General features: G+C 28.7%; 1 protein-coding gene across 2 annotated transcripts in view; it reads left to right on the top strand.

Moving 5' to 3' along the window:
* Positions 1–13,739, top strand: part of LOC107446430 (tetratricopeptide repeat protein 38) — a 58,154-nt gene that overhangs the window by 17,871 nt on the left and 26,544 nt on the right. For both annotated transcript variants that reach the window (XM_016061070.3, XM_043041394.2), the window contains exons 7-8: positions 491–610; positions 4,075–4,134. In XM_016061070.3, coding sequence (XP_015916556.1) covers positions 491–610; positions 4,075–4,134 — 180 coding nt within the window. The remainder of the gene's footprint in view (positions 1–490; positions 611–4,074; positions 4,135–13,739) is intronic.

Genomic DNA, 13,739 nt, shown 5'->3' with positions numbered 1-13,739 from the left:
CAACAAAGTATTTCTGATTTCTTCATTAAATCTGGGTTTCGCTAAATCAGGACTCGTTTTATTTCAGTTTGACTGTATTTGTGAAAATACTAAATTATTGTATTTTAATTATAAATTATAATATTAAATTATTAATTATATTAAATAACAATTACTATTAAATTATAATTTTTTATGTAGTTTTGTGATTTTGGCAGTATTCACATAAAGTATTTTTGCAGAATAGTTTTGTTATTTTGAAAATTTCTGTTGGAAAGAAAAGTTGTCAAACAAGGAGAATTTTTTTTGGTCAAGATAAGTTTTTTTTTTAAACATTGAGTGTATAGAAAATATGAAGGGGAATTTTTTTCTTTTAATGATCAAAATCGAGGTTTGGTCTGGCAAGGTTTTAGGTGTGAGTACTCTATATTGACATTATTTTAAAATTTGTTTTTTCATTTTTTTTACATATAATGTATTGTTTCTTTATATTATATATTTTAAATTATAGGGTTTAGAAATTAATGCAAAGGATGCATGGTCTACTCATGCACTAGCTCATGTATTTGAAATGGAAGGAAGAGTAGATGAAGGTGTTACATTTCTTCAAAATACTGTGGAAGATTGGAAGGTTTGTTAGCATTTTGACATTTTAAATTTAGGTACACTTATTTTAACATTGAGATAGGAAGAAACAAAGAGTTATAAAATCAAGTATTTCTAGGTTTATTACTGGAAAACTATTATTTAAATTCATACAAATTATCACTAAATGTTTATCACAGTCCGTAGAAAGAAAATTTTGGAATTAAAGTTTAATGAAACTTATTCTGAAATTTTTTTTAAAATCATCAAAACTTTCCAAATATTTAACTTTTAGAATTTTACAGTGCTGTTTATTTTTTTCAGAGTAAAACTTTTACAGTATCTTTCCAAAAATCTGATATTTTTTAGGTATCATATTGTTGTATTTTTCTTTGATCCTGACATTCTTTTACAACCACTATTTTATTCAAGCATCAAAATTGTATATATTGAAAGATATTTTATCTTTTGTTATAATAACACTCTTTTCATGGTTATTTAATTGATAATTTTTAGTCAAAACTGGAAAATTTCATTCTGTTTATTTAACTATGAGTGCTGTGCTGATTATAAACTGTTTAAATCACGTATTATCTGATTAAAAATGTTTCAGAACTTAGTTTTTTGAGCAGAATTTTTCTTTCTATCAAAGATATAAAACTTTATCTAGTACTATGATTCACTTATTATGTCTTTATTAAACTTAAAATACATTTTTTCTGAATCCTTCTTTTTATTTTTTTAATTGGCAATAAGCCAAACCCAATTATTGTTCAATTGAATGAAAAACATTTTAGCTTTTTAACTTTGCTTAACTCAACATTAAACATTTATAGATAAGTTGTGATTTTTTTAAAAAGTATCGTATCTATACTGGTGTGGCGTAACTACCACTACGATTATTTAACACCAATTCACTAGTATATAAGACACACGAACTCGATTCAATCTTGAGGTACCTTCTGATAGATGAAGGTAGGCATTGTCGATATCTACTCCCCACACAACTGGTGACCACAGGACGTGATTACTTCAAAATTGCAAAGAATTTAATTGGATGAAAAAAGGTTTGTATTCAAATATCATTATATCAAGGTGTATTTAAATATCATTATTATTTTCTTTTTTAACTTGATATTAAACATGGAGGAAGGCACAAATGATTATATAAATTCATCAACTCAAGATAATGTGAATTTAGAAGTAAACAAAGTGGCGATAAAACACCAATTTTTTGGCGACATAAACCTAAATTATGGTTTTTACAACTCAAAGCACCGTTTGTTAACGGCAATATTACTCATGTTTTAACTAAGTATAACATTGTCATTGTCTCTGAAGAAAATGTCTTAGATTTTGTTGTGGATATTTTGTCCAACCTGCCAATGAATGGAAAATATGATACTTTAAAAAATGCTTTGATGAATAGATTAACAGATACTGAAGAAGCCAGGTTGAAAAAGGTACTGACTGAACTTAATCTTGGCGATAAACGTCCATCTGACTCGTTACGACAAATGAAAGGTTTGGCTGAACTTTTCATTTCTGAAGAATTATTAAAATCACTTTGGCTACAGAGGTTACCTCGGCAGGTTCAAGCGATATTATCTCTAAACTCTGATTCTTTGGGCAAAATTGCCGAGATGGCAGATAAAATCATTGGTATATTTAGCTCAACAGAATCATGTACAGTGAATAGAGTATCGATAAAAGTTTTGAACATAATAACACTAATAACGAAAATATTAATTCCTTGGAGATTAGTATTGCAGAATTGACAAGGAAATTTGTGATGAATCATCACATGAATCCTCTACCCCTTGCGATGAATCATCGCAAGGGGTAGATCTCAAAATAAATCTGTAAATGCTCGAGACCGTTCGAGATCCCAACCCCCAATCTTCTCGTTATAAGCTATGTTGGTACCATTATAAATTTGGAAACAAGGCACATCACTGTTTAAAGCCTTGTGAATTTAAAAAATCAGCAAGTATTTCGGGAAACAATAGCAGTCACAAATAGCTAGTCAACTGTTCAATGTGGACCGCCCATCGACATAGACATGATCATATCACGTTTGGGTCGCCAGTAGTAAGGGAAGGTGCTTATTTTCCTTACAGTATGCGATTTTGGATGAATAAATACAAAGTAAATTGACAAAACTATAAATTGACGACACTAGATGAAATGGAAAAGGATAAATGGGGGGGGGGAAATAGTGAGAGAATGAATAGTAAAAAAAAGGAAAGAGCATTGCTTTCTTATTATTCAAGCAGATGATAGAATTCAGTTTGTTTCATTCTCCGATAATGACAACAGATATGGAGGGGTAGAAAAAAGATAAGTGAATAAAGAGTAGAAAATCGAGGAATGGCTTAGTTTTCTTAGGGGGTGAGAAATTACTGGTTTAATATTGAGTTGCTTAGTTTTGTTTTCGTTTTAGGAAAGCAAAGATTTCTTGTTTCATTCCCGGTTTGTAATGTTAATGAAGAAAATTATAAAACTGACATAATTAAATGTGCTTGTAAATCTGTAATAAATGCATTGAATTTCATATTAATATTTCGTTTATCATAATTTTATTTGTTTATTGTTTAAACGATTTATGAGCATTCTTAATTTACAAGTTACAATTGTGCTGACATTTTACAAAAATCAAACAGATTAAAATGCAGTTACTAAATATATTTTAGAAATCTATTTTTGTAATTATATTGTGTATCTATCCCATTATTATGATAAAAAATATTTTTGATAAGGCATGTAATTTAACCAACTAGAGTTGGCATCTTACGGCTGGTATCATTTAAACACTCCCTTTAAAAAAAAAATTTTTTTTGTCAAAATTTGATGGGGGGCTGAATCAGTGTTTGGTGATAATCTTTTCTGAAAATGACAGTGTAAATTTCAAGTTTTATTTGAAAATATGATTGAACTATTATGTTACTAAGGATATTTTAATCATTTTCCAATTTTGCTTCTCAAGATTTAAGTTTTTTGAAGTCAATATTTTCTACAAAAATCATCCTTTTAAATTGTCACAATTTTAAGAACTTTGTCTAAAAATGGTTAATTTAATTTATAATTTTCCAGCCCTGTGTTTAAATTTTTTAAATTATTTTTTTATCATCCTTTAATTCCATTTGAGTTTTCATTTTTTCCTTTATTAATTGCATCCTTATTTCCTTAATTTTGCTTTTAAGACTTATGTAAAAATTTTTTTTTCCTTCCTTAAAAAGCATATTGAAGTAAGTGAAAACATTGACATTAATTTCTGCAAATGATTATTTTTGAAAAAAAATATGTATAAAAATACTTTTTATTAATTTATCTATACGGTTGAAAACAGTATGGGAAAAAGAATTAGGTAGTTTTTCAAAATTTGTATTGGTTTATTGAATGAAGTATCCTTGAATTACTTATGAATTTAGTGTGGTGCTGGTTAGTTAGATCTAAAATATTCTTTTAATAAATATCATAAAATTGAACTCTTCCTTTTAAATGTTACAGGTCTGTGGTTTGTTAGCATGCCATAATTTTTGGCACTGGGCTTTGTATTATATAGAAAAGGTAAGATTTTGTAATATTGGAAAATATGTTCAGCAAAATATACTTATAATACCATAGTATGCTATTTAGTGGTATAGTTGTTTTTGTTAATAGTGCATTGTGCTCTTTATTTAGTCCCTGAAGAATTGTGTAGAAACACACTTTTCATTAAACTCTAATACAATATTTTCAATAGGGGACATTATATATAAAATTTTGGAAACCTTGTAGACCTTGTTTAATTTATTTTGTTATTGTATAATGATCTTGAATTTTCTGACCTATATATTAAATGCTAAAAGAAAGTAATATAGATATTATATAACAAGGCTCAAACAGGCCTAATTCTTACAAAGTAAACTCATTGTTAATATTTACTATGCTTGTTATTTTTTGTAGTAAAAACTATTAGTTTTATGCACCCTAATTTCAGTTGTGATTGGTGTGGTGCTTATAAATTTAAAAATTACAAATATATAGACGTGACTTAAATGATAAAATTTTAAAGTTAAAAAAAAAAAAAACTAAGTTGTTGAAAACTTTGCCATCACCAACCTTTTTTTTTAACATCATAAAGAATCTATTCTTTGGGATCACTTTCATGATGTTCTCTGCTTTTATTTTGTCTGTTTTATAAGGATTTTTCCCAGAATGCACCCTAATATGAAATCAATGGGGGGTTTTAACGTGAAATTGGTAGACGATTACCACCACAATCTTTATCAAAATGTTGCCAATACCCTTATCTCACTTGATCCTCATTGCAAAAATTATGACCCAATAAAAACCATCTTTTCCCAATAGACTTCCTAAGTCTATACTCTCCACAACTCACCCAATACTGTTGCTCTGATGACCACTTTCTTTATTCCTGTTCATTTCTCATTCCCTGTCAAAAAACTGGAGAATATAAATAATAGGAAGTATAGGTCATAGTAACTGACTGAAGGTATAATTTGAACAAGGATTTTAATTCCCCTCTTGACAGATTAGTAGGAATTTTGTTTGCGTCACATTCCTTGCAATCGTTATGTTCCTTCCTTTAAAGTTTATTCAAGGTTTTCCTAGCCTATTTTTGAATAGTTTTTGTATTTTTTTTATTTTTGAAAATGTATGTTTTCCAGTGTTGGACATCATTCATGGAAATTTTACTCATGACTAAACTTAGACAGAATAAATTTATTCTGAATGATTATTCACATGAAAATTGAGTCATTATTTTTGAATAATGATTGATGAATAAATTTATTAGTCTTCACTAAATTTTCTGAATACTTTTTTGAATATTGGGAACAAAATTAAAATATCATGTCATTTTACTGCAACTTTCCCGCCGATATGTCATCAAACAAATGTAATTAATTACAGATAATAATGATTACATTGTAATCAACATCTTGTAATCATAATTACAAGTAATCATCATGGTAACAAATAATTATTTCTCATTATAAACAGTTATGATTGTTTATCACAACAAAAAGTGATTGCAAATAATCAGTATTATAAGTAATTAAATCCTAGGATTGTTGTCAGAAATTATGTGTCATCATGAAGTATAAATACAAGTAATCATAATTCTCAGTGATCATAGCCTAACATTTACAAATACTCTAAGTAATTGAAATATATATGATAACAGCACTATTAAATGTTGTCCTAATTTCAGGTGGGATTGATTACATTATTATCAGAATCGTTGGTAATTGATTACATTTTATGACAATACATGTATTGTATATCTAAATGAATTCTATTGTTTGGTTTACTAAATTAAAACTTTTTAACATTGAATTGCATACAACATACGTACAATAAACACACACGTACATACATAAATGGTATGTATTTTGTATTCACGCATATACATGCACTTTTGTACGTAGAAATGTACATTGTATGTTCATACCTACTGTTAAGCTGCATGCATCTTTAACGAGGTATCCCAATTGACGAATCATGATAACTTAAAAGGTATATTTAATAAACCAACAATATATATATATATGTATATATATATAATCACACTGTTAAATTGGGCCTATAAGTTGTGGAAATTCTTGTTATTTTTCTGTGACAATTTTTTGTTACATTGAAAAGTGTAACAAATATGTGAAGAATTTGTCCACAAATGTTGTTACACTTGATTTCATGAAATCATTCAACTACTACATCTCTATTTAAATTCTATTTCCTATAACGAGGAATTAGCAAGTATTTGGAGCACATTCGCATACAAAGTTCACAATTTTAGTTAAAACAGAAAGAGCATGCTGAAATGACTTCACACCAGCTTTTGCACTCAGTACTCATGCTCAAATTTTAAAGACTGTTGGTGTTGGAAATATTTTTAAAAATGGTTTTAGTAAAAGTATGTGAATAAAATAATTCAATTTGTATTTGCTCTGTGTGTCGTCTAGTGTCTCATTTTTCAAAGGTGCACCATATTTTGTCGATTCACAGTGAGTTATTTGATAAAAATTACAAAATAAGAATAATTTCCGAAGTTCTTGTTTTGGTAGATGATCTGTAAAAAATTCAAAGCATTTAAATTTAAGTGTAATATAATTGTAATGTAATCCTTAAATATTTTTCATATACTACTTCTATGAATTTTATACTTATCTAATGATCTGTTAACTTTAATACGGATTTATAAGTTTGAAATTGATATCTTTTTTTAAAAAAACAATAGAACAATATAAGCGGGGTTCCACTGGGTTTTTGAAATGACACAATAAAAACCTGTTGAAAAGAATCATAAACTGTTGCAATCGGATAAAGTGGTTGAAAACCTGAGATGGGTCATGACAGCTTGATTGTAGAATGTTTAGCTCACACTTGTGAGATCATAAGCTGAAATCCAGTCAGCTAAAATAGTGTATTAAATAGTGACTGGGGCACGTTAAATATGTTGGGGTCACAAAATTTTCCAAGTTCCTTGTGAAAAATTAATACCTCTGGTGGTACTAAATCAGTGATTGATTGTTCTCTGGTTAATATCAAAAATTACGATCTGTAGATGAATGAATGGGTCCTCCCTCTAAAACGGGAGTGTGGCAAAAATCGTATTCTTGGTCATAGATGGTGGTACCATTAAAAAAAAAATGTGCCCCCACTATCTTAAATTTGCTTGGTTTCTCAAAGGAGGCTTGCTAGTCTTCGCAAGCGACATAAGAAAACATTACTTTTTTAAACATGTATATTACTTTCATTATACTATATTATTACAATATACAGTACAGAACCCGTTATCCGGAAATCAGAAAACCGGAAAACCAAAAAACCGGAACGAAATTCGATAAAATTTCCCCCCATTTAAAAAAAAAAAATTTTTTTTTCCCTCATGAGATTTTAGGATTTTTCTTTTTTTTTTTGAAAGATGTTCACCTTACTATCGTTTTGGAAATAATCATTAGTGTATTACTTCATCGTTTTTTCTTCTTTTTAAGATTATTTCCAAATTTTTTTTTAGTTGGGTTTAACAATAAAAAAACGTCTTTTTGTAGCGATTCCGAAAACCGGAAAAATCAGTTATCCGGAATACCGATGGTCCCGATCGTTCCGGATAATCGGTTCCCTACTGTACTACATATATATATATATATATGCAAAATATATTCTAATCATGAATATTGTGTATAAAAAATAGTGAAAATTANAAAACCTCACCACAGTTTTCATTCAAAAACGCAGTTGCTATTTAAAAAAATATACTAAAACATGTGACGGAATGACACAAAAAAAAGTTACTTTTATTTAATATATTAAACTTAAAATGACTTAAAGGCTATGTTTTAAATGTTTAAATTTTGTACTATATGCATATTTTTATAAAAATATTGCAAAAGAAAGATACATTTCTTTTATTTTATAAGTATTTTTCAAGAAAACAATTTGAGCACAAATGTGAAGCCATGTGATTACTTTAGAATGCTGCCAGATTCAAAAAACTTTAAATTATCAAAAATTAAACAGTAATATGTAGACTTGGCTATTTTTGAACATATTTTTAAAATTTAAATATGCAATTCATAAAAAAGAAATTTCACTTAAAAGTTGACACTTTCATGGAATTGCCCATATATATATATATACACAGTACAAAAGTTTAGATTCACTCCTGAATTTTTAAAATTGAACAAATAGCAAAGTTTTTAAACTGAAAATCGCAACAAATTAACTTGACTTTAAGTGTATCTATAAATATCCTATTTTGACATAGGATATTTATAGATACACTTATGCGATAAGGTATGCTATAATATTTTATATATAACTTATGAATTTCATCCAATCTTGGATTATTTGAAATATACTCCTTTAGCCTTAATCACAGCAGTGCATATTTTTGACATTCTTTCTATTAGCTTTTGTAATGTTCTAGTTGAGATCTGATTCCAGCAACTAAGTAAAGATTTCCAAAATTTGGTTTGATTGGTACATCGCATTTTTCTAACAATTCTATTTAGTTCACCCCCAATAGCTCAATAGGATTTATATCGGAGGATTGAGGGGACCAATCCACGTATTTCAGTACTTTTTTCTTTCAGTACTTTTTTTTGATGCAATGTAGTTTCCACACAATTTCGAGGCCCGAGGATCGAACCAGGGACCTGTGGCACGACAGCGCGAAGCGCTACCACTCAGCCACCTGCCTAGTAATCCTCAATCTCTCACGGATATCTGGTGTTGTTCGAGACCGCTGCCGCTTACTTTGAGTGCAGATAAACGTATCCTCATGTTTGCATATTATTCTAGGTCTCCCGGACCGTTGATGGCTCTTATTTTGGTCAGTTTCATTCTTCTTTTGCAAAGTTCTGACAAATGGGGTGTTGTGGGAAACATTAGTTTTTAAGGCCAATTTGTCTACTTTAATAGCCTTAACCATGAAGTGCAATAATAACTTAACCTGTTTATGCACTTATATCTAGCATTTGACCCATATTTCTGTAATAAATTGTATAAAAAAATGTTAACTTTTGTTATTAATATGTCCAAGTTATTCTGGCAAATTAAGGCTATTATATCAATATTTTAAGTGTGTTATGCGCATGAAATTAGCTTATAATGAACCTTACAAAAGAAGAAGAAAAGTAAAATGTTTATAAATTAAAATTAATGAATTTTTTAAAAATAAATTACACTTTTTATAGAATAAGTATTCACATGCACTTTTGTTCATTTCGTAATCAATTACAGAATAGATACAAAATGAAAAAATAATGAACAGTTTTAAATGAAAATAGGATTTTGTGAAGTTTGTTGATGTTCATATTTGATAAATTGCAAGTTTAAGCTAGAAATATATAATTATTTTTGAAAGTTCTGAAAAATATACAAGTGAGTCTAAACTTTTGACAAGTACTGTAAATATATATTTATGTAATAACATGCTAGCAATTAGGTAACATGAGATTAGTGATGAGCATGTATCAGTAAAGACAATGGTATGTTTTTAAACACTGATTCAAATGATGAAATTTCCTTTACTGAAATTAATGTAACCAACAGCGTAGAAAATGACAAAACAAATCCGCAGTTACCATACCTTCCCAAACATATAAGATGTAGTACACACATTAAATCTTATTTCATTTGCTGACTTAATGAAGGGCATCAAATTGTTTGTGGCGTACGCATATGAATGTCATAAACAAATGCAACGTATTATGTAGAGCAGTAGTTTGCCCAAAAGTTACAGAAATTGTAATTAGTTTATTAGGTTTTACACTTCCACACCCATGGGAAACTCGAAGGAATTCACTGTATCATGTGCTAGGAAAAATTCTGCAATTCCAATCAAAATTTGGACTTTTATTTCAGGCTTTGAAAATTATAGTTTTTATTTTTGATGAAGAAATCAGATACATTGAGAAACATCTAACTTATACTAGGCCTATCGCAGAAGCTTTAGATATATTGCAAGCTGAAACGTTTGCATACTATGGAGTTCTCGTACCCACGTTAGTGGCACTTAAACGCAAATTAGAACAATTGAACATGCAAGAATTTAGATATTGTAAATCAATAGCACAAAGTCTCCTTGAAAATCTCAATAGGCGATTTGAACATATTTTTATTTTTTCTTCTACAGAATCAATAAATGCTGCAATAGCAGCTTTTACTTATCCTAAGTTTAAAAACAGATGGTTTTCTTGCATGTCAAAGGAAAAACATGACAAATTACTAACTGCTCTTAAAGATAATGTTTCTCTGGAATTACCAATAAAAATACAAATGAAGATTCTATGATACAAATGAAATAAAAACAGATGAAATTCAATTTCATGAATAACTGTACCAATGACTTTTTTTTCTTTGGAGAAGAAAGAACTATACAGGCCTGAAGCCGACCTGTACCTCTGAAGCCGAAATGCAGGAAACAAATTTTTTCAATGACGGAAGAAATAATGCACAAATATTGAACTATTATGAACCGATTAAATCTGTATTTATGAGATTTAACACGCCTCTTCCGTCTTCTGCACCTGTGGAAAGTTTATTTACCTATGCTACTATGACAAATTTACTAAAAAGCAATAGGTTATCAGATCTTACATTTGAACAGAGAATAGTCATCAGAGACAAATTACATATAACTTTGTAATCATAGAAATATGTTATAAAAATTGTTTTTGTTTTCATTAGAGTAGCATGCAAAATGTGTGTATTATGTGTATCTTTTAAAATACATCAGTTATATTAAATTTTTTTTCTTCTTCATTTTGTATCTATTGTTTTGTTTGGAAAATAATTTAGTTTTTTTGGGAGGAAAATGAAAGACAATTTTCGTGTAATGAATGAATATTTTATTAAATTATATATTGGCCTTTCTGGTCCAACACCTTTTGCCATCTTTCTGGTAGTAACATGATTCCACCCTCATAAACTTTTTGGTCTTTGCTAGCAAAAAACTGATCCAGGTGATTTTTGACCTCTTCATTTGAAGTAAAGGTTTTACAGTCCAAAACATTTTGCAGTGAGCGGAACAAATAATAATCCGAAGGCACCAGTTCTGGAGAATATGGTGGGTAAAGTATAGAATAATATTGTAAAACAGCAATATAAGTAATCATTAAATGTCGAGTAAAGTACAGTTGTAATGAGCACTTCCTATATATTGAAATGGTTCAAGAATAAACATATATTTCTCATAAGACTCATTATGAAACTCACAGAAAATTTTTTTTATTTTAAATAGTGATGCATAAATTAATTTTGAGAAATGGCATTGCAAATTTAAACCATACATAGAACGCAAAGAATACAAAAAAGAAAATATAGTTTTTTTGTGTGGATAATATAACTTTTTTCCTAAAAGAAAAAATTCACTAATATCTTCGCTTCACTATTAATTAAATCCGATTTTATTTTCTATGAAATTTTATCGATAATTGGGTAAATCATTCAGGTGTTCATTGTTTTGTGCATTGTACACACTTGCAACATGCATACATTGCATGTACAGAAGTATCTGCATAAATTGTAAATACATATTTACATTGTAAATGCATACAATGTATGTATATGTGTATAATATACGTACTTGTGTATGTATAATGCATGTATGTATGAACGAATGCATGTACATGCGACATACCTCTGTATTTACAAATACAGTGAAACATCGGTTAAGCGGATATTCTTGGGTATGAAGAAATTGTCTGTTAATGAGAGTTGTTTGTTTATAGGAAGGGTACTCTAATAATGAAGTTCAACACCATAAATTGTTTTTAGATTATTTTCAGAGATATAAATAAATAATCTACAAAGATATTTATTTGAATTTAACAAAATATTTATTTCGATAAAAAGGAATATATAAAAAAAAATTGGTATAAATACTTAATTCTAGATGTAGCTACAGATAAATGAATATAATTTTCCTATTCCCACAGATATTCAAGTTAGATATATGATACCGAATAGGAACTTTTAGTCCTTAGTCAGTTTCAATTATTAGGTTTGCATCCCTTAACACCTACCTATCACTTGTTAGGAAACATGATTAATACCTACTAGAAAGTAAACCTCTCAGGATTTGCAAAAAAAAAGCAATGCATACCTGTAAGTCAAGAGGACCTATGGTGTTAATTATTCACAATTGATTATCTACCAAGTGTCTGAATAAATGTTTCATTTATATGAACACCTAAAAGATTATACTTCTGTTCACTTTCTTTTCCCCAGTTGGTTAAATACAGTCTTCAAATTGATAAGAAAATGAAATAAATTTTCAGTAGGGAAGAAGCATTGAGAGCATTTTAGACCTCATTTCAACTTGAGGGGTCTCATAATCTGTGTCATCCAGATAAAAAGATGCCACTGACTGAATTATTTCACAAGAGCAGTATCATTTTTGCTCCTTTTTTGTAAAGATAAGGCAAGGGGACAGGAGTAAGATTGATTCTTTAGTTGTGAAATAGCTACACAATATTTTTAGTTACGGATGAGGCTCAAAAATTTACATGCTTTAAAATTGCTGAAAAAGCAGAAAGGTTTTTTGTTTCAAATTTAGAAAAGTAGTGTCTGGTTTGAAGAGATAGAAATAACGTTTCAGGATAAAAATGACTATCGCGTCCGGTCATGGAAGTGTCCGTTTTGCGGAGCATGTATGTTATGGTTTGTTCATAGAAGCTTCCCGGGGAATCAAAAATATGTCCATATTGAGAGGCGTTTGTTTTGCAGGAGTGTCCATAACAAGAAGTTTCACTGTACGTACAACTGTACTTAAGCTTTTTTCTATAACGTATGTTCATGTATACGTATTTACATACAGTCCCAACATAATACCTGTGTGGGTAACCTACTTGTGTATGTACAAAAATTCATAGGAGTGTATGTATCTGCCTACGTACAATGTAGGTTCGTACATACAATATACAAATGTATTTGTCTGCGTATAATACATTTATGTGCTTGCACTTTCATACAATGATTAAACATTTTGTTTTCCTTTCAAACAATAAAACTGATTTTTACAAATTTTGATAAAAAGTTTTCAATTTTCAACATTTCCGATAACAATGCCAACAAGCCCTCATGAAATTATGATTATATTTATGAGTGTTGTAATTATTACAATTATTTGTATTTAAGATTACTTGTAATCGCTGGATTATGATTACTGCTAAACGTGTTATTACTGTTATTTGTTATATTATAATTCCCTTTTATCACCTGTTGTGACTACTAATAATCAAAATAGTTTTTTTTTTTATCAAAAATTGTTATTACTTGTAACTGTGACTACTTATAATCATGATTACAAGTAGCTTATTAATATGTCCTTTTTTGTGTAGTTAATCATAATTGTAGTCAGTCATAGTATTCAGTGCTGAATTTTGTGTAGCAGTGGAGTTATTCATTTGCTCTTGACTAATGAATAAAGAATAATGATTAAAAATAATAAATAATTTATTCTTTATTGAAAATTTTTTTGACTAATGAATAAATATTTATTCATTATTCAGGACGATTTTGAATGATTATTCATTAGTCTTTATTCATTATTCTAAATAACATCTTTGATGTTTTTTTATTTTTAATACTTAACTTTTATTATTGAATTTGTTGAAAAAAACCTAAATTATTAGGGGAAGAACAAAAACAATTTGTCAAAA

This window comes from Parasteatoda tepidariorum, chromosome X1 (genome assembly GCF_043381705.1).
Source record: "Parasteatoda tepidariorum isolate YZ-2023 chromosome X1, CAS_Ptep_4.0, whole genome shotgun sequence".
Taxonomy (NCBI): domain Eukaryota; kingdom Metazoa; phylum Arthropoda; class Arachnida; order Araneae; family Theridiidae; genus Parasteatoda; species Parasteatoda tepidariorum.
This window is presented reverse-complemented; position numbering and strand designations above follow the sequence as displayed.